This window comes from Pieris napi, chromosome 3 (assembly GCF_905475465.1).
Source record: "Pieris napi chromosome 3, ilPieNapi1.2, whole genome shotgun sequence".
Taxonomy (NCBI): domain Eukaryota; kingdom Metazoa; phylum Arthropoda; class Insecta; order Lepidoptera; family Pieridae; genus Pieris; species Pieris napi.
This window is the reverse complement of record NC_062236.1, coordinates 6,325,827-6,349,388: the sequence shown is the minus strand read 5'-3', so window position 1 is coordinate 6,349,388 and position 23,562 is coordinate 6,325,827. Positions and strand designations below refer to the sequence as shown.

Here is a 23,562-nt window from a genome sequence, read left to right as displayed (position 1 = left end):
TTGCAAATAGTCTATCGTCCTTTGTATGTGCGGAAAGACCAAATACTTAATTTTATATTTATCATCAGCATTATTAGCTTATCGTGACCCAGTTCCATCCCTGATTGTGTCTTATAAGATCATTTTTATTATCATTCTGACCTATTTTTAAGCTTTCCAGAGATTTCATATTAACAAACCATTAGCTCATTTTAATAATGTCTTTCAATTTTAGTAGAGAATTATGTGCGCAAGTGATGCATTTTTCTGTAACTATCATATTTCGGCACGGATGTCTGAATGAGCAAATACCACGAGAAGTCGACAGGTTTACGCACGGAAGTTTTTTATTAGAAATCTCGTAGGCTTCGAATGTGGTATGGGCAGACACGTTTCTGTAAATTTTATTGTTTCCGCAAGAATACTTTGTGTGTCGAACTAAAACAAAGAAGTGAAAATAATAATATCAATTTTTAAGTCGAACTAAAAAGTGTTTTAACCTAAATTCCCTTAAGAACATGGTCTAAATAAATAATTGTATAATCACACACTTTTAGTTAGATGAAAACTTCCTGTATCAAATTGCTGAAAAACCTCTTATCAGGCGTCTGTTGTAACACTGTTGTATTCAAAACGTTTCAGTGAAAAATTAAACGACGTAAACGTTGTACGGTATATACATGGGCGAGTTTATTTGTAAAGACTGGATGACATATATGAAAAACACGCAATGAATATTTAATTTTTTTTTCGGTATACAACTTGTTGCGTCGCCTCTATCACACGGCGTTTGTAGACGGGCGTTGTAAGTCCCATCAAATAAATTTTTAGATCACAATTTCGATAGTCAACTTTGAGTTTTTGATATAAATTAGTTTTAATTACACAAAAAAAATGTATAAACGTTTCAGTGTCGTCAAACCCCGGCAAAAGTTGAAAAAAAAATGAAAAGTGTGTTTTTTTCAACTTCAATTGAGTTAGACTAAAAAGTTCAAATTAAAATTTGAATTTGATCTTGACTGGACTGTTGTGTGCCATTTAAATAATATATAAACGCAACGTCTTACTTGAATTTTCTTAATAAACAATCTAACAACTTAAAAAACAAATCTCAAACAAATTTATCTAAGTAAGTAGTGTCACAGGTACACTACAGGCTTGATTAATAAACCAATTTTAATTAGGTTTGATCAATTCTACTAAAATCTTTCGAACTACCATTAAATACTGAATCAGTATTAAAATGTCTCTTGTTGTTGATATTTATTCTACAGTAAAAAAATATTTCGGTAGTAAATAGTTAACAAAAAAATATAAAAATATTATTATCTAAGTATTTAGTAGGACGTGACGTCTTTGATTTATATTTACTATAAGGGTAAATATAAATCAAAGACGTCATGTCAAGTAGAAATGTACGTCGAATATTACTCGCTTTCTGGCACAACTGTCTAGTATTGCGAGCTTTAGGAGCTCGTTTGTAAGCCCCATAGCACTAGTCACTTACAAAGGTAGTCAAAGATTAGTACAACGGCAGATGTCGAAGGGACGGGCGGGAGTTTGCGCGGCGGCGCCGCCGCCTTATCACTTATCGGCCCTTATCTGTTATCAGACATCGCGAAACCGATCGGGTTACAGTTAATTCAGTGCAAATCCTATTCCCGATCATGTACTATAAAGTGCTGTTTTGTTTTTTTATTGGATCTGTTTTTTGTCAAGGTGAGATTTTGAAATTCTATATTTTGTAATATAAACCAAAATGATACCATATGCGATTGATAAGAGGTGTGGAAATTGAGTCATGCGTTATCATTAATCATAGTCATTGAATAATTATGTTCTTCGTTTTTCATTGCGTACAGAAAATATTTAATTTCCAGCGTTAATAATAGATATTTCAGTATAATATGTTTTTTATCTATGCACCATTTGATTTATATAATAATAATACTTAAGCCTCATTTATTCATTAAAAAATTTACAAATATTTATATATATTTTATTGATATTTATATGTATATTGTATGTTAATATCTCAGAGTAATTGTTTTGAGTAATATACAAAATTGAAAAGCGCAACACTATCAGATTAAAATATACATTTGTTAAGGGTTTGAGATAAAAAATATATATAGTAAAATTTAAATCAAATTTCTTCAGTCTTGTGTGTCCGTATTAAAAATTCTTTGCCTAAAAACCCCATTAAAATTAATTTTTATCAGTCCATAAACGTCTCTACTTATCTTCAAAGAATGATATATGCAGCTCATAACAACCAAAAATAACCTCGATGCTCTTCCGGATCCCACCTGCTATATCCATTAGATTGAATGTTTGTTTTCCGACATCTCTGTTTGGTTTTTCATACATCGACACTTTAAATTATTATTAGTGTTATTAAGTCTTTACGTCTAACGACTGCTTATTATAATAAAAGTTAAAGGTCACTTCTTATATAAACGCGAATTTATTGTATTAAAAGAGTTTGAAAAACTAAAGATTTTTGATGAACTAAAGATGTTTATAAATAAGTCAACTGGAAAGATTTAAAAAGCATTGATTATTATTCTTGATTAACCTCAAACATAAAACACAAACACACACACAACATAAAAGCTATACAAACATTCAGCACCAAAATTAATTCTCGCGAAAACTCCAGTGACTTATAATAATTTAATGACATAAGTAATAATAATTTATTAAAAAAAACACTTTATTTACAACACAAATCAAGAAAAAACAAAAAATAAATAAAATAAATTTATCAAATTCAAAAATGAGGTAAAATTGTTTTCTACCAACGCACGTGTCAACTTTAAGGTATTTTTTCCGTGACGATATAAATAGACAACACATTTGTAAGGAATGGAAACGAAACGTTTTTATTTCTTTGTATAATTAGAAAATATATTTTCCACCATTTCAACTGTAGTGGATTAATGTGGATCGATAGAAGTACCTATATCTCACTAACTCACTCCACTGGCTCAAAAAGTGTTTCGGAAACGAGAAACTTCTAACGCTCCCAGTCTAGAAAATAAAAATATTATTGTATTTCGCGAGACGCACCATTTTTGAAGTAGATTATTGTAATTAATATAATGTATCATGTTTTATTGTTAAAATTTTAGAGATAGAAAAAGTCCCTGGACACAATGGCAGGGGAGTAGAGTATTGTTAATAAAAAAAAACGTTCCCAGTCCTGAGCCACATCCCGCCAATTGCTGTTTTTCAGCTGCAGCAGGCCGCCCTCAAGTCTATCGATCCAGCGGTGCCTAGGCCGAGTGCAGTATATCTTGTACTATAAATATTTATATATAATACTTGTTTAAGTATTAATCAGGAGATTTTTGGGGTAAAAAAAAAACAAAAAACCCTTTTTGTTTAAAAAAAAAATAGGAGATCTTTAATCACGTCATATCCAAATAGGGCTTGTGATCTTCAAGATAAGGATCTTTTAGGTTTGGGCTTTACCCGTTTTCTCGGGTTCCTAGGTGTATGTAAATTTATATTATTGGTAGGGTTATCAATAATTTAATAAGTTTAAGTTATAAATATTTCTGCATCGCTATAACATGTTGAAGAACATAAATCACGCTTCTAAAGTAAGCAGACCCAAATAACATACCCCGAACTATAACTAAATAGTCCATAAAATACAAAGTTAACCTTGTTTCCCGATATTAAGGAAGTGATTTTGCACAAGTATTTAGTGCGATTCCTGAGGTCGTGCTTTCAAATCCCAAAACGAAAGATTTTATTTATTTTAAGTACTTAACACTTTTTGGTACGCCGAGGGGAAACATGGTGAGAAAATTGGAATTAAGCCCAAACATTGGCCACACTGACGAACAAAATAAACGTTACCAGGATTAACGAATCTAAATTTTCGTATTATTATTCATATTAAAGCGGGCCATAGACGGACCGCATGTTGCAGTCAAGACCGACTGCAATATGCGGTCGCCGCACGGCGATCTGCAGTTTCCATACTAAATTCATATTCGCAATACACGGACCGCTCGAGCAGTTCCTGAGCAAACCGCATATTGCAGTCGGTCTGGACTGCAACAAGCGGTCCGTCTATGGCCCGCTTTAAATGTCTTAAAACGGTTTCAAACGACGTGCCAAAACATATGTAATGAATATAGTTTTAAATAAAACAAATAAACTGATAATGAAACTAACTACTAATATACGTGATAGTAGTTTTATTTTGTGGAAAGGAATAACGTATTTATGGTAATTTACGTATGCTATGCTTCTTTGAAACGATCAAAGATATGTTAACGCATACAAATTCTAAAAATATATTGGTAATCATTAAGATATCCGGTGAGAAATTATATTTATCAAAAGCGATTTTTAACTCCAATCTTTAATGCGTTTTGATTGAACCAAAGACAAATTTTACGTACGATCCTAATCAGGGTTGTAATATATAAATATGTATGGAATAGAATGGATTTGAATATAGAACATAAATTAAAATTTTATATAATAATATAAAAGAACAGAAATGTTGAATGAGAGAAATATTTACTAATAACTACGAAAAAAAAAAACACTAAAAATTTGCTGGAGCGTCAAATAAGGGTGTAAATGTGACGGCTTTATAGTGTGGTTGTGAGAATGTTAGAAAGCGGTAGGTGATTTTAAGCACTAGCTAATTTCTATTAGTTGCTAGGCCCACTTTGTTACCTGTTGATTTTTTTACTTAACAATTAACATACCTTAGTAGCTACATATATGGAAAATTTTGCTATGCTACCCCATAGTGTTCGCTTTTCCGGTATAAAAACTAAGTACTACTACTACTACTAAATAAAACTATTTTTTTTTACAATTGTTCTCTCCATAAAAACCTTCCACAGTTCCAGGTTTGAAAATTACTCGAATTGGTCCAGCTGTCTTCGAGTTTTGGGCTTACCAATATATTTTTTTATGTAATAGGAGGCAAACGGGCAGGAGGCTCATCTGATGTTAAGTGATACCGCCGCCCATGGACACTAACACTGCCAGAAGGCTGGCAAGTGCGTTGCCGGCCTTTCAAGAATTGGTACTCTCTTTTCTTGAAGGACCCTTAGTCGAATTGGTTCGGAAATACTCCAGCGGGCAGCTGTAATATTGTGATTATTTTTATTATATAAAAGAAGCTGTGGATTTCCAATAAACTGTTAAATAGATAAACAAATGTTTGCATATATGTATTGTTATAAACAAAATCTATATGCAAATAATAGACATAGTATTGTCTTTTATTGACATAACTTTTATACATTTAAAGAAAACACTTTTTTACCGGATTGAAGTTATGTATTATTATAAATTCGGAGTCGGAAAAATTTAAATTATGTAAAATAATTGTAAATTTATAATAATACATAACTTCAATCCGGTAAAAAAGGGGTTTCTTTAAATAATAGACATGTTTTTTGCCACCTAGGTGAGATAACGGAAAAAAATACATTAAGATTATTCCACGTTTTTTGGACCCGTGGAATCCATGATGATAATGTAGAGCGAGTAAAGAAGACTCCTGTGTGTTTATATTAGGTCCTTACATATAAAATTGGCGTTTTACGTTTTGGCCACTTTGACCTCAAATATCTCCTCTTTGGTTAAGAATTCAAAATTAAAATTTGTACAGCTATTTACTTATGTATTTGTGCTTCGATGCCCGTATTTCTTTTGTTTTTTTTTTTCTGTTTTTTTCTGTTTGCGTCACTCATTTTACAAAATGGAAAACTTAAAGTATCGCATTATTTACGAGTACGAGTTCCGCCGTGGCACTAGTGCTGCGGAAACGACTCGAAGGGTCAATAATGTGTATGGCGGTCATGTTGCAAAAGAAAACACAGTTCGTTATTGGTTCCAACGTTTTCGTTCTGGAAATTTCGACCTGCAGAACAAGCTCCGTGGACAGCCTGAGACCCAAGTTGATAATGAAGTATTGAAGGCTATTATGGAAGCGGATCCATCGCAAACCACGTCCGAGGTAGCTGCAGGATGCGGTGTTAGTGATAAAACTGTTTTAATTCACTTGAAGCAAATTGGGAAGATTTAAAAGCTTGAAAGATGGGTACCTCACGAATTGACTGAAGCAAACCGGCAAACGCGCGTCGACTGCTGCGTTACATTACTGAACCGGCACAATAATGAAGGTATTTTTAACCGAATCATTACCTGTGATGAAAAATGGATTCTTTACGATAATCGGAAGCGCTCAGCGCAATGGTTGGATCCTGGCCAGCCAGCCAAATCCTGCCCCAAGCAAAAATTAACCCCAAAAACTTTACTTGTTAGCGTTTGGTGGACTAGTGCCGGTATTGTTCATTGCAGTTTTCTCAAATCTGACCAGACTATTACGGATGATGTCTATTGTCAGCAATTGCAAACCATGATGGAAAAGCTAGCGGCTAAACAACCTAGGCTGGTCAATCGCTCCACGCCACTGCTACTTCACGACAACGCTAGACCACACACTGCACAACAGACGGCTACCAAATTAGAAGACCTTCAATTGGAATGTCTAAGACATCCTCCGTACTCCCCGGACCTTGCTCCAACAGATTACCATTTTTTTCGAAATTTGGACAACTTCTTGCAAGGGAAAAAATTTAACTCTGATGGGGCAGTCCAAATCGCCTTCACAGATTTTATTGATTCCCGTCCGACTGGTTTTTTTAGTAAAGGAATCAATGAACTACCTATGAGATGGCAAAAGTGCATAGAAAACAATGGTTCATACTTTGATTAATTAAATACATTATATTTAAAAATATTCGACTTTTTGTTCCTCCCATACAAAACGCCAATTTCATATGTAAGGACCTAATATAAAGTTCTGTAAACCTTCAAACTGGATATTAGGCTTATAAAATTACATACATTTTATTGCCTATTTTTAAGCATGTTGTTGTTTAAAATAAGCTAGACTCCGCACAATACTTTCCTTCTGTATTATTGGCGCATATGGTCAGTATACCCTTTTAATTCCTCTTATACTTTAGATATGGTGTTGATTAAACAATATTAGTAGCACGACGTTTACGTCATTTAAGATAAATGGCATCCCATGGCGCCGTGCGTATCCAATTATTGTCAATACTCGACTTTAGTGGTAAATTAATTACATTGAAAAGGTTATAACTGTTACATAGAAAAGGTTTATTTTTAGAATGTTATTCTTAGGTTTGTTTGCGTTGCCATCTTCATAACAATATATATCTCTATACCGTGAGTTTGACAGTACTAAGTTTAATCCATAGTAAAATACGTCTGTGCCAAAAGAGTTTCTTATAGCTTGGGGCGATACAAGAATTTTTCAAACTTAGATAATTCAAAAATCGAACAATGTATCGTTCAAACTTTTTAGAAGTCAAGGGACATTTTTTTACTTAAAAAATACCTACCTTGTATTTGGTATTAAACGATTCCTGATTTGAGATTCAGCTCGGCAACCATAAGATTTTGCTCATATGTTCCTAGTGTATGCCTATGTTTCCTTATCCTATAAGACATTAGTTTTGATAAATCGCAAACGTTGATGGAAAAAGTTGGATATAATATGCAGGTGAAGAACCTGGTCATCGGTATCATCGGTCGTCGAGGCAGAATACGAAATTCCACCCGTATCAGCTCGACGTCCATCGTTCCACAAGACCACAACTGAGCGTTTTTTAAGGTAGTTTTTGCCGCGCACCACCACTATGCGGAACCAGCTGCCCACTGAAGTAATTCCGAACCAATTCGACTTACCCTAAGTTACCTTCAAGAAAAGAGCGTACCAATTTTAAAAAGGCCGGCAACGCAATCGCGAGCCCTCTGGCATTGAGAGTGTCCATGGGCAGTGTCACTTAACATCAACCTTCTGCCAATTTGCCCCTTGTTCTAAAAAAAAGATTTCGGAAATGTTTTATATCCATTTTTACACTTTTGTTTTAGATTTTTCGGCCCCTGGCTAGTTTCTCTAAACAAGTGTATGTAAATAAAAGTACGTGCAGACATGTGGACTTGCAGCGTATAAACAAATAAGAAATCAATAGTACGCGAGGTTTGCACTCGAATTGAGGCTAACTGTGTCATAATTTTAACACTTAACTCACAAGAAAACGAATATTGACATTATAAATAGTTTAGCTACAAATATATCCATTTGTCTTTTTCTCTTGTAACACCTTGAAACTAAATAACGTAACATTTTTCTGACTTTGAATGATTTGGTGAGCTGTGTTGGTCTAGTGGCTACAGCGTGCGACTCTCATCCCTGACGTCGTAGGTTCGGTCCCCGGCTGTGCACCAATGCACTTTCGTGTGTTCAACAATGGGTGCAGAAGAGTACTAAAAAGATTTAGTGTCACTGTTAATAAATAATGAAACGACTATCCAATAATATTTTTGCTAAAACAACAGACTTCTTTTACTATTTTATTGATAAAGACTTAACATTTAATAGCAATGTTAGCAGACCATATTGGTAACTATTATATATGTTCTTAATTAATATCTCCGAAACAAATTATAATTAATCACAAAAGCATTTCATTACGTAGTTCCGTGTTGTTAATACTATTGCGGAAGTAAGTCATGGCAGGTTTCGATCACTAATGAACCAGTCTGTAGCTTTAATGAATGACATTAGTTCTTTTGTTGTTTACCGCTAACATTTATCTATTGTATTCACGCATGTCCCACTTTATCAGGAAGTATTTCAATCAGTGGTACTATGAGAACGAAGCAGAAAGACGGTTTGGATCTCGTTTATAGAGAGAAATGCGTACTATGGAGGATTCCTATATTTATATTTACAAAAGATAACAAAGTGTAATTGGGAAATTTAAGGTTTTCAAGTTTTGTTAGGTGGAAGGCACTAGACCGCGCGGAAGGTCACCTACGCGTTGGACTGACCAAATCAAGTCTGCCGTAGGAGATTCACTCAATCAGTGCAGCAGGATGACCTCTAATAGGCAACGATGGCGAAACGTTGTGAAGCGCATCACATCTGCCCCTTCTATTACCACTACTTCATAGCGATCACGACCGCTCTGTCAAGAGTGCACCGGATAGGAAGAAGGAGTTTTGTTTCGCATTTCTGTACTAAGACGACTTACGACTTTTGTTGTAGTATATTTAGAAGTAAAAAGTTTTTAAAACAAAAACTAACAAGACAACACGTGACTCATGAGCGTAAAGCAGGACCCTATAATCAAACAATCATACTCATAAAATTTCCATATCAAAGTGTATTATTCCAATTTCCAGCTAAAGCGCCGTCACAGAATCTTGTACAAAATGAGACCAATTCCAACCATATTCATCTATTCCGTGGACATTAATATCTCTTTATCATGTTAGCCTTTACATTACGATATTAATCATGAATTTCGTGGTTTTGATTAACCCAAATACCATGGTTATCTTGATAAGTATATATAGTAAGACATAAAAGACCCCGTCTAAGAAATCGTGAGTACATATTTACATTTTAGGAAAATTTATGACGCTGTGGAACTCTCTTTTTTATTTATCTATGCCACGCCAGTTAATATGAAATTATTTAAATAATTATAGTTAGCATAAACTGATGTTTCGGTTTAACAAGTTTCCACCAACTTTTAAAATTTTATAATTGAATCTAAAATGCACGAGTTGGAAAAAACACTTATTATGTTAAAGAGGAACCTCAAAAGGTAACTGTTATGTCTTAAAGCAAAAATCTACGACGCAACACAACGAGCTCATGCGTAGGAAATATAAGGAATCAAATGAATAGACTGTCCCTTTACACAATTATTTACGCGTTTTAAATCTGCGTCTATGATCTAATAGAAACAAAATTGCATTGTTATTGACCTGATAAACAGTAGTTCATTATTGCATTGATATTGGGCACGGTATCAGCTGGCAGAGTGCCTCATAGGCCAGAAGTACAAAACGCGAATAGTTTCTACCAAGAAACATCTTTGAGGGGCATCTTTTTGGGATTTGCTGTGAGGGTCATGCAGGGGGTTGTCAAAAGGAATAGGTAGTAGTAGAAATAGTAATATGGTAATAGAAAGTAAATATTCGGGTAACCAATACCATTTATGTAAGCTTTTTAACACCTCCGACGACTACATAGCCGGGAATTATCGGGAAAACGAAAAAAAAAAAAAAGCTATACTTTTATGTGATCGTTTAAGGGTTACTAAGTGAGAAAAGATTCCCAAGATTATTCAATCATTATCAGACATTAAACGTCACTCAAATGACCGATTTAACACAAAAGTTTCAGTTACACACCCACACACTTTCTTTCTCATATTATTGTTAAACCTTCTAATGGGCGTTTCGATTCAAAATTAATTTGTACTATAGTTGTAAGCATATATTTTTAATAATATTTCGAACTATTTAAAATTGAAATCATACTGTTGTTATCATAATCTAGTCTAGCTTTAAATAACATGAATATTATCGTTTATAAATGAAAGTAGTATTCATATTTAAAATTGTTTAGTTCCAGTACTACAGCAACAAGAGCTGGCGAAGAAGCTGGTGTGTATTGAACATGAGGAGTGTGGGCCTTGTCTGTCAGCCGCTTCGCACTGTCGGTGGTGCGCTGACCCCTACTATCCCACCACTGCGCCACGGTGCAATGACGATGAAAGGTAAAAAAAATATACCATTGTGATCTAAAAATAAACTACAAATTTATTTTCAGATTAATCGTTAAATCCATATTCTTAACTCAAATTTATTACGATCAGTTATTTTTGAAGTGAAACTTCTTTAGTATTCTTTATGAGGGTAAGTAATTTTAAAAAAAAACGTCACGAAGATGTGCAGCGTTTTTGTCGAAATAAGGGAGAGAGCGATTGAGACCGATTGAGAGAGAGAGAAGAAGGGTGAATTACCTTATAGAAATTCTATTTTTAAATTAAAATTTCGTAAAGAGAATTTATGAAATTTATTAGTATTTTATATATTTAAATAAAAATCATTTTTTGAAATCTCAAATGACGAATAGTAAATTAAAATGCCCCATGTTTATCGAAGAAATAAATAAAAATCCTAACATATCTTCCTTTTTCCTCCCTCTAAGTCTCGGAAATCTAAAGATCTCTAGAAGAATCTTTAGATTTGTAAAAATATGAACAAGAGTTAAAAATTAGTTTGCCAAAGAAGTTACACTTTTGACATTGGACGCACGCACTTATTTTATTATGTTTTCCATTGTAAACTATTCAGTAATATCGATTAAAATCGCAGGTATATTATCAAAAATAAAAATTAATACCGAAGTATTATTAAAGTGTTTTCATGAATTAAACTAATTTAATTATTTTTATTTAATAACCCTGAATAAAATAAATCAAACTATGTGTTATGTCTCTGTAGATTATTTTGAAATTCTAAATCCGAAATGATTTTAGTTATGTGAAAATATACATCACATTGTTAAGCTATCCCTATTCCAGATGCGTGAGTAATTTAAATTACTACGAAAATAGTTTCCACGTTCATTTTAAATTTAGAACAATGTTCAACATTTAAATAATTCCATAGAACATTCGTGCTAACCAAAGACTATAAATACAATAGTCTTGCGCTAACATAGATTAAAAATGACAGTTAACATGAAAATGTGTTATGGGAATGTTCGCTTTAATCTTGGATTGTTCAACATGATCAAGAGATTTCTTGATTGATCGTGGAACATGATTAACTTAAAGACGCGGTTATTGCATAGTCACCTAATAGAGAGCGAATCAAATCTTATAATATTATACTGTATATTAAGTGTATATTAACTGTTGTCACTATTTTTAACGTACCTATGTGATACTAAATATTTATCTTGATTTAACATATTTTAACACTTTTTTTTGTGTAAGTTAAAAAGCCTGTCTAGTGTCTAATTAGAATGATCAGTGCATTTGTTAAACGGCATAAATCAAGTCAATATTTAAGAAATTCTTATAAACATATTTTTTTTATTCTTGGTATCAAATCAATTTTATTTTTAAATTATTAATTTGTTTTTGGTTAATTGAGGTTTAATAATTAAATACTCGCGCCGACAAAGACCAATTACAATTTGAATTCTCTTTGATGATAGTCTAAATGCCGAATCCCATGCTGGGTTAGTTACTTTTATCATTGATGGACAGACGATTTAAAACAGTAAAAGGGGTCAGAATAAGATGCACATGTTTAAGAGAAATGACCTTTGTACCCTCTGAAGTGTTACTTTGTTTTAGTGTAGGCTTTGTACTACATATCAGCAAAAAAGGTGATACATATCCAGTTTTCATTGGAACAATATTTTTAATACTTTTCTAGTTACTACTAAACTGTATAGTGTATACAAGAATTATTATAATTTGTAAAGTATTACTAAGCTGTCGCTATGTGTTTTTCTATTTTCTTTGGGGCTTGAAGCCTGTTGGATAACTTTGATATTAGAAATTTACTAATAATTAAACCTCACCAACCTCTCTTGAGCTTCGATGTCATGGTATGTATTTTAGTTGAAAATTCGCTCACAATAAGAGGTGATTGTGAAATTATATTCAGCAGCGTTTAGGTTAAAACAACAAAAGAAATGTGAAACGTTTATTCGGGATAATGTTAATAGCATACATTTCTTTAATGTGCTTGTTAAACCTACTTGGCTGATAGTACTAATTTTGGTATTGTAGGTATCTAATACATTTTAACTTAAGTGACCTTAATTTACATAAATATCTTAAATTTTATGTTTCCAATTTTGTCTCGTTAGCGGAAACTAGAATCACCCGTACAAGGTTTTTAAATTAAGTTTTATTAATAAATAAATCAAAATGAAATTATAAATTATTCAGCACTCGTTACTTATATTGGAATTAAACTGAAAAAATTATATGGTACATTATTCCGATAGATATTGCTTCATTTCTTCGTCATCGAACATTTCATGTACCGCAATGGTTGCTTCCTTTTACATACGCAAGTAACACCTGTTCTTATGAACTTCTGTAACGAAATAAAATTAAGAAATGGCATGGTTTAATACCAATATCAGAATAACAATAACCAATATAAGGGGGCGTCCATAAATTACGTGAGGTGCTTTTTTTTATTTTCTGTAACACCTGGTAAGATGTCGTGAGATTTTATTCAACACCCTCCCCCATTCCCCAACCTCACGTAAGATTTTTCAAAATGTGGGTTTCTTACGTAAACGCATTGGATTATTATTGTAAAAAGAAAAAAAATTAAACACCTCACGTAATTTATGGACGCCCCCTAATCTTTATTGGCTTACTCAAATGGTAATAAAGTGATTAATATCCCTTTCAGTTTGGTAGCATTCGGTTGCGGCCAAGGTATGATAGAGCGTCCTGAAAAGCCAGTTTGGGAGGTGGTTGAGAACAGCAGTTTGCAAGACGTGCTGCCGGACGGCTTGGTTGCTGTACAACTACAGCCGCAGCGGATAAAGCTTTCTTTAAAAGCACGTAAGTGGTTAATGCAAGAAGCTTTTTGTCATACACAGCAATATTTGTATTGAGTAACGATTTGTTAGGGCAAGTAGGAAGCTAAGCTCTCGCCTCGAATCGAACCTAGGATGCAATATAATAATGGGAAAGTTGATAAATACGAAAAGATAGATGCTTTTTTAAACATACACTTATTTAGGTTAAAATAATTAGTTTCGTTTGCCTTTAAACTAGTTCGGTTTAATTCAATTGTTATAGGTGAAACCAAAAAAATCAAGTTCCAATACCGGCCAGCAAGGAACTATCCTTTGGATTTGTATTACTTAATGGATCTCACGTGGTCGATGAAAGATGACAAGAAAACCCTTGTGTCATTAAGAGACGATCTTCCTGAGATGCTGAAGAATTTAACCGATAACTTTAGGTATACGAATTTTTACGTTTATTATATTTGATTTTTACAACATCTATTTTCACAAAAAATTTCAAAATTTAACTATATTCACTCATACTGTAAACCTAACTTAACAGATTATATTAATATTATACGAGTATTATCTGCCCTGCGATTCTGTAACTCACTTTTCGACTGAAACTGACACTAAAAAGGTGGGAGCTTGTAGTTTATTGTTATTCAGAATGCCAAATCATAAAATGACTGCTTCACGCCTGATTTGAGAGCGACCGCCGATGCGAAAACCGCTGTGTGAGTTCGAAAAGTGAGTTACAGAATCGCAGGGCTGTTATCTACTAGAGTAGACTTGTTTAAAAAGATCGAATATTTTTAATTCGCCATTAGATCTTCCTTGCGATCTTTCTATTTAATTCCATATAATATCTACAAACCGGTCATAGATATGGGTTACTATTTCAGATTGGGTTTTGGAAGCTTTGCTGAGAAGCCAATTATGCCGTTCATCAGTGTGGACTCGGGGCGACGCGCAAATCCCTGCACAGTAGAGGAAGAAGCGTGTGAACCCACCTATAGTTACAAACATCACCTGTCTCTTACTAACCAGGTACTTATCTATGTAGTTCTATATGGTCCTGTAGGGTGATGAAGTATGAAGTATAGCATATTACTACTGGATAGCTGTAGCGAGCCCTTACTCTGTAACAAGCGATAGCGTTCCCGATCTCTATAATGAGATTTTGGTCCGCGCGATCCCAAATTTGATACACTGCGGATATTGAGAGGACTACATCGAACTTGGATTGGACTATTGGAAGTTACAGAGTACGGGTGCTGTATGTGAAATAAAATAGTAGGACACTATACAAATTGTATAGAAAATTGCTTGTACGATGGAAAACAAGCAACGAGCGACAGCTACAATCAACGGTGGGTCAGTCACCAAAATGCAGAATAGATATTAAAAACCATTTCAGTTTTTATACAATTTTTTATCTTTTATTTACTCTAAACTACAAAGTAAAAGATTTAGAAATTCAAATTTAACATATTAGGTACGTCGATTTGACTAATCTGTGACCGTTTTGTGTGAGACGTGTGAAAATAATATTTTTAAGTATAATTGTTTAACTCCATAATGCTTCTTACGCCATGTTTTACACAAATTACTCTTAATAACGCTTTATTTTTAAAGCCTACGGTGACTGAACCAAAAGAGGGCCGGAACAAAATTACACCATAATTTAGCATATACAACGTTAAGGTTCAATCAAAACCGTCAAATCATTTATACTTATTATTTCAAGGTGAACGATTTCATAGAAAGCGTGAACAGTAGTTCGGTAACGGCGAATTTAGACAACGCTGAGGCCCAACTTGACGCTTTGGTACAAGCGATTACTTGTGGGAACCGTATTGGCTGGAGCCTTCGCAGTCGTAAGATTATAATCCTATTGTCTGACGGATTGCTTCATACCGCCGGAGATGGGAAGTTAGGTAAGTACTTAATAAATTACAAATTTAATAGTCTATTGTAAATACATAATGTAAGAACGTTGGAAAATCAATAATATTAAGGAAGTTAGGACGCAATGTTATTTGTCAAACAAACGCATTACGACTTCAAATGACAAATATTTTGAAAGCAGCTAATGCCTTTTTGCCTTTCAAATCTGAATATTTCGGGAATCGAATCCCAGACCTCCGGAACACGCCGTATAAGTTAACTACAGCTATGGATGCGGAAATCTTTAGAATACTATTCATAACCAATGTTTCTACATTGCGCAGTGTTGGCGAGGTACGGCGAGTTCATGCGGGGGTTCAATAATCTACAAAAATTGCGTTACGTAATACTTAATGTTACATTTCTTTAAAAATAACATAACTCATGAATTCTTCACTTTCACTTTTAATCACTTAATTTAATGAGCTAATAATTATTTGGCAAATATTTCCAGGTGGCGCCTCCCTGAAAAATGACGAAACATGTCACTTAGATGAAAATGGCTACTATGCAGAAGCACACAAATACGACTATCCGTCCATTGCACAAGTGTATAGACTCCTAGATAAGTATAAGGTAAATAGACCTCTTTGTTCAACTCATATTTAAACTTGCAAATGTTACGCAAACCTTTTCTTATCAGTAAATACTCAGGTTTATTTTGTGTTCTAATCTATGTTTATTTTTCCGAGTTAAACACTGGTAGTGTTTATTAATACTGGAAAATCGGCCATTTTCGCTGTCTTATATGGTCGTAATTTTCATTATGGAAGCATACCAACTCTTAAAAAACGGGCAATATACTTTCGAGCCTTCTAGCAGTGTGAATGTCCACGGATGGTAGAATCACTTAACATCAGTTGAGCTTCCTTCGCATTGGTCTTGTTTTTAAAAAAATATAAAATTTAAAGCTATTAACCAAGGCGACAAGTCAGAATTTTCTCCCCAAAATTCATGCAGTAATTAACAAAAGTCTTTAAAATAAGGAAGACTTGTCTAGTATTTTTACTTAATTTAGTAAAATAATATCTGCTGTTCTGCTAAGTACTTAATGTGTATGTTAAGGTATCTGTCTATCAATATATGATTAGGTAATGAATTACGCTGGCGCGCGTTTGTATGTATGACACCCGTAACCCATCACATATATATAATTAATGAATTAAATATAAAACTGGACAGGCGTTTGGCCCCAATCCCACCTGATGTTATCACACGGCACGCCCAGTAATAATCTTTATTTATAAAACATTTGATACAAATTGTACTTTTTTTTAGACGCTAGTCTAGTCATAAAATTAGTTTACATTAGTATATGTAATATTTTAAAGAAACGAATCCTCAATGGTAACTTTATTTAAATATAGTCGAGAAAGACCTTAGGGCCGATTTACATTATCTTAGTGTTTAGGAGAGTGCTTTAGGATAGTACTTTAGTTGAAACATGTAAACGCTACTTGCTTTAGTAAACGCTACGCTAAAGAACTTGCCTTTCAAGTTGTACTAAAGCACTCTCCTAAACACTAAGATAATGTAAATCGGCCTTTATGTATACGTGTGTGAGTGTGCGAATGCATGTGTGTGTCTGATGTTAAAAGTGTGCATGCACTACGTCTAGATTAGTTTTTGCGAACCAAATATGTGGTAAAGCAACTGAAATTTAAATCAAATTACCAATTTTAAAACTGTCCCGATGACTCGGGTGTTTAAGCAACAGTAGTCATGGGTTTGCAGTAAGACCGTGTAGTCTGATACTTGCTTAAATAAAATGTTCCAATTTTAATTACTATATTTAATTAGGTGAACGTAATCTTCGCGGTGACAGAAAGCGTCAAAGACCACTATGACAGTTTGCACCAACTGCTCAGCGATTTCACATATATCGCCAAATTGGAAAGTGATAGTTCCAACATTCTCAAATTGGTAAAAATGGGTTACGAAGACATTGTCAGCGTTGTCAACTTCGAAGATGATAGCTTGGGACCTGTCAAGGTCAAGTATTTCACCGATTGCGGAGTGAAAGGTGGCTCGTTAATCGAGACCCATCGGTGTACTGGTGTTGAATATGGGATGACACTTAACTTTGAAGCTCATGTTACATTGGACTCTTGTTCTGAATTCAAAAAGGTGAGTTTTATTTGTCGTATGGCATCTTTTTAATGGTCTACAAAAACGGAGTGATTCTTTTATGGGAGGTTGTAGTTTAATTGGAAATTAATTACGATTCAATAAATAATATTACGGACGAAGTATATAATTTTATTCGCTAAGATTTTGATTTTGGCCATTTCTACACTAAACCTATCCTTTGCGTAAAACATTATGTAAACATTTAAGCCCTATTTAAAAATATTTAGAAGTATATAATAAATGTTACTTCAACTGAAGTAACGTCATTATGTTCACATGATTTGACGACTCATTGGTCTAGTGGTTAGTACCCATGACTGCGAATCCATGGGTCCCGGGTTCGATCCCCGGCTGAGACGAACATCGATGTGATGGAGCATTTGGTGTTGTGCTTAGGTCTTGGGTGTTTAAATATGTCTATCTATCTATAATATGTATGTATATCCGTTGCCTAGTACCCATAACACAAGCTTCACCAGCTTAGCATGGGACTCGGTCAATTGGTGTGAATTGTCTTTAAAAAAAAAACATAAATTTTGTATCAAAAACAAATGAACCGAACCATTATTGCAAATACTGGAAATTTATATTAAATTTCAGACGCAGCAAATAATAAACATATCAGAAAGTCAGCTGGGCCAAGACACCCTGACTCTTGAGGTGAATATCCAGTGTGGTTGTTCCTGCGAAAGTGATTTGATCAAGGACATGTCTTTATCTTGTCCAACACATTCACACCTCGTATGTGGAGTTTGTCAATGCAATAAAGGATGGTGAGTAATAGTTCTGTCTACGGAATGACAGTTCATGAAACGTACATGAAATTTTGTTTATTGGGACTTGGTCCTGGAGATAGAAATTCTAATCGAAAGATGAGGACTTCTGTAGAAGGACGGATCGTGTCGCGTGTCTGTGGTTTGACAAAATTTCTTATAGAACGGGACAAACCGACAGGAAGCTCATCTGATGTTTAGTGATAATCCACACTTACGAGTACAATACCAGAAGTTTTGCGATTGCTTTGCCGATATCTTCTTTTTATATAAACCAAACTTGTTATTGTTTCTTTGTATATGTTAGTACCTTACATTTTACATAATTATTACCATGTTGTATTGTCTTTTATTGACATAACTTTCACATATTTAATAATAAAACAATTTTTTACCGGATTGAAGTTATGTATTTACAATTATTTTTTCCTTTTGTCTTCAGTCACCGTGACCACGCACGCTGTAAAGCACGCGAAACGTCGGTTAAAACTAAAATTATGAAAAATAATTGTAAATGTGTGTTGTTTCTGCTCTAATGCGATAAAAGTATTGAAAACGTACGAATGTCTTTATTGACTTACGTAAGTATGCATAATTTTTAGAATTAGAATCACGTTTTACTTATACTGCAGGTCTGGTCCCAAGTGCGACTGTTCAATAGAAGATGAAGCAGCATCCGCAGCCCTACTCTCGCAGTGCAGAGAACCAAACTCCACTCGACTGCTGACGTGTTCCGGGGCTGGTGATTGCCTTTGCGGAAAGTGCGAATGTGATAGAGGCTTCAGCGGGAAATATTGCCAGTGTAAAGATTGTGAAATTAGCAGGTACGTAAAATTATTTTATAAATAATGGTATTGGTCTTTTGATAATTGAAATAAATCCATAGGGTTTGAGGCCCTGCTAAATAGATTACGTACTTCAACGATTTTAAAGAACCACGTCGAAGTTTTTAATACCAACATCTGTTAGTAAGCTACCGGAGTCGTTACAAAACATCTATATGAAGGGTGATTGCAGAAAAGTTTAAAACATTTTATTCTAGGGGGACGTAATTAAACGATACCGACTGCTTATTTAAAAGATCTGTTATTTTAGAGCCACAAAATCTTTTAGATTAAAATAAATAACTGTTTTGGGTTGGTCGGTAATCATTTACTTGTCATTTGAGTCTTTCACTGATAATTTTTCTGAACTGTCAAGTGTCTTTGTTTAGTCCTTCGCTGAGTTAATAGTTTACGTTTATAATGGTCTTCAACTGGCCTTAGAACTTTCAGGGTTAAAATAAAAATGTGTGCGTGTACTAGGTGTACACACGTAAGAAGTGAAACTTCTTTATGACCTTATTTTTCGAAAAATGATCTACTATATGCAACTTTACAGAAAATGGTTAAATAAAGTTAAATTTATTTATTACTACTAAGATTATTACAGAATTTCATTGATTGTAATAGAATTAATATACTATATATAATATATATTAATAATCATTACTATCATTGTTTTCGTTATTATATATTTTTGTATATATAATAACGAATGGCTTCGAATCTCTTCGGATCAACCTTGGTAAAATGTGCCGGTAAATTTTTTTCCAACGCCGATAAAGAAGTTTGACTTCAAAAAGCAACATGGCGCGTAACCGAAAAATGTGACGCGTAACGAAAAAATGTTACACTAAATTTTTTTCCAACCCCGATAAAGAAGTTTCACTTCAAAAACTCATGCTTCTAAAGAAAGACTATCATTTTAGAACACAGCTAAAAAAAGGCTTAAAACCAAATTTAATAGCAAATTCATTTTAGGTATAAATAAATGATCATCTCAATGTGTTTCAAAATATCAGATTAAACGGAATGGAGTGCGGTGGTGCTGGACATGGTGTATGTGTGTGCGGCCTTTGTGCTTGTGAGGCCGGGTGGACTGGGGAAGCCTGTGGTTGTACTGAAGATATTGACGCCTGTATTGCTCCTGGAGAGGAAGAAATTTGCTCTGGACATGGGGACTGCGTTTGTGGTAAGTTAAGAAATATAAATGAAAAAATACTTCTTACTTACTTTAATTGTATTTGCCTATCTTTATATATAAATTTTCTGTGTCTGTGTTTGTAATAGTGCTAGATAAACTTCAACTGACAAATTTGCTTATTTAAAATGAAAAGGCGTTAAAATATGTAGCAATGTTGGCCAGCCTTTGGTGCTTAAATTTGTTAGAAAATTTTTGTTTACTTTGTTTAGTTTTTATATGCATATCTTTATTTTTTATAGATTTTTGTTCTTATAACCCATTTTTCGCCTTTTTGCGGTATCGTCTTAACTAGTAGATCTGATTCAACGATAAAGGTCTTTATTTTTCAAGACCTGTCAAGCCATTGTTTCTAATATATATGATGTTTGGCCTTTATCTAGACGAGATTCGGAACACATCTTACAGTAGTGGTCATGCATGACGTCATTCTTTTATGACACAATATGGCACAAAAGATTTGTTTTTTTTTTCAGGCAGATGTGAATGTGCCTCGACGATAGAGGGGATGCGGTATACAGGACCATTTTGTGAGACGTGTGCCACTTGTGAGAATCCTCTATGCGCAAACGCAGAACTCTGCGTATTATGTAACCTTAACAACAATTGTAATGAAACTTGTAGTATTGGTGGCCTTAACTATACTGTTAGTCAAAGATTGAACGGTAAGATTTGTATTGTCTTTATTAAATTAAATACAAATGCAACATATAAATAGTGCAAGGTTTTCTTAAGAAACATTCAAATAGCAAAAAAAACAGACATCCATTGCATTTAATACTAACTGTGTGTCATAAAGTGTAGCAATTTGCTCTGAAATGTAGGGTAATGACGCTTATAACTGCGGTTCTAAGACCAACAATCGTACTACCATTAGACTGTTTTTTCCCGCAAATGAGTAAGTCGTTTGCGGTAAAATAAAACGGCGTAATTTTCGCATAGCGTCTACTGTCTAATCGTTTATAACACTTAAATAAAACACTAAAATACTCTCAATACCTCTCTATTTTTTTTATATGGAATCTCGCTGTTCGCCTAAAGACAGCTCAGAACAGATGTTTTGGCGAGCGTAGCTCAGTCTGAATGGAAAGCACGCCCGGAATAGAATTCTTTCAATATATTATGAACTTTTTTTAAGCGCGTTTAAGTAAATTCACCATCATTAACGTGTCGCACCATCTCATCGTCATCATGGTAAATAGACGAATTATTGTCATTTGATCACAGCGTCAATTAAATGTGGGATATTAGAATGCCAATGTGAAAATGAGATGTATAGAATCATAATCGTATCTGTTTCTTAATAACATCATTAGTTTTGATCTCGGTATTTGATTTTATGTATTTCTATTTATTTTATTTCAGAGGACGCCAAAATAAATGACATACCATGCATACTACGCCGGGAGGAGGACGGTTTGGAGTGCGAATACAAATACACATACAACGCCGCAGAGCAGGCAATGATATCTATGGAAATAATAATACGATCTAAAATCTGTTCTCAGCCTACAACAGCCAAGATCATGATGAGTGCCATTATAACTATGGCATGTGTGATACTCGGCGGAATAATAATTATTTTAGCTGTAAAAAGCGCGCAAATTGTGTCCGATCGTAGGGCGTACGCAAAATTTGTACAGGAGGCGCAAGAGAGCAGAAAGAACATGCAAGAATTGAACCCTCTTTATATTTCACCTATATCAAAGTTTACGTTACCAGAATCTTATCCGAGGGATAGGAATGATTAGGAATTAATAGTTATAAGTTATTTGAAGTGTATTTTAAACTAAAAACGTGGTTACACGCGTGTAATATGAATAAGTAAAACCAATAGAAACTGATTTTACAGGTAGCTCCAAGCGAAAAATAAAATATAGGTAGGTAATTACAGCCTCCGCGGCTTAATCAAACGCTGGTTCAATAAGTTTATTTATAAATATACAGTAGATACAAATTGATAATGATACCTTTGTAAGTTACGTTGAGGTTTATTAAAATGTATTTTGCGAACACAATTTTACAAATCATGACAAAGTTGAAATGAGAAGAGATTTAAACTACCAAAAATAAAGGGTGCTATAATATAATAAATAAAAAAATAAAATAATTGTATCTATCTTGTACTTATTAGCAGTTAGGAAATTAATAATAATCCAGTGAATATTAATATAAGAAATTGTTTACCGTTCTTAGACTAAGTTTCAGGGCATTAATATAGCTAAGATATAATAACTACATTTTAATGTTTGACCCCCTTTCTGATACTCAAATCTTATACAATAGCTATTATGACTCCTGTATAATTGAATAAATAAGTTCACAAAACATTCTAACTGCAGAAGGGGTTTATGAATAAAAATATGTTTCTTTATTAACATTAAACTGTAGGCAGACGTAAACGTTTCATTTTGACCTAGTCACTAAAATCACATTTTAAGCGTTTACTTAATTGTCAAATAAAAGTATTTATATAAAATGTTGCGTTAAGTATGTGTATAATCGTTTTTATGTCGTTGATGTAATGAATGTAGAAGAATGTATGGTTTATTATTGTCGCCCAGTACCCCAGTTTATAATTTATTAAACCTACTATAAAGGATAATAAACGCGATTTATTACATTATATTTTTTACAACGCACTGCCCACGACTGTAGAGACGTCACACAAAACGTGAAGTCATGTTAATTAAGTAATAAATTCGCTTTTAAATCTTTTAAGTGGTATATAAAAATGTATGTGTTGCAATTGTTTTTATGAATAAAAAGCGTATGTGTTGAATTCATTTGTTATTATTTATCCCGATTCAAATAAAAAAGTGTAATTTAAACAAAAGTACTAGGAGCACACAGCAATAGACTTCTTCATATGTATTAAAGGAATATATTGGTGTAACATGAAGATAAGAAAGTACCTACTTTATTACGGCGAAATAAATGAAATGATCTCGTATATATAATAGCTACATTTATATAGTAGCTGCGGCTTCAATTGCACACATAAACCAATGGTAATTAACACCCCTAATAATAACAGATATACTAATTAAGTAAATCGATAAAAAAAGACATTATTTTTGTAACAAAATATATTATGGGTTTTTCTAATAGACGGCAAAAGTTTGACTTCTTCAAGACAAGACAATACATAGTTTGTATTAATCTGTAGAAGTGTCAACGTAGCGCAAGCGTGTCAATGTGTTTATTGTATTTAATTTAATAGGGATATTAATATTCCTCATAAGTCATTACTTAAATAACTATTCATGTATG

General features: G+C 33.6%; 1 protein-coding gene across 1 annotated transcript; it reads left to right on the top strand.

Annotated features, from left to right (window-relative positions):
* Positions 1–1,519: 1,519 nt before the first annotated feature.
* Positions 1,520–23,071, top strand: LOC125063332 (integrin beta-nu). Its single transcript, XM_047669733.1, has 13 exons — positions 1,520–1,698; positions 10,484–10,634; positions 13,309–13,463; positions 13,704–13,869; positions 14,320–14,464; positions 15,165–15,354; positions 15,819–15,940; positions 17,165–17,491; positions 18,095–18,267; positions 18,900–19,091; positions 20,111–20,280; positions 20,766–20,954; positions 21,655–23,071. Exons 1-13 carry the CDS (start codon positions 1,647–1,649, stop codon positions 22,038–22,040), a joined length of 2,418 nt encoding a protein of 805 aa, XP_047525689.1. The 5' UTR covers positions 1,520–1,646; the 3' UTR covers positions 22,041–23,071.
* The last annotated feature ends 491 nt before the right edge of the window (positions 23,072–23,562 follow it).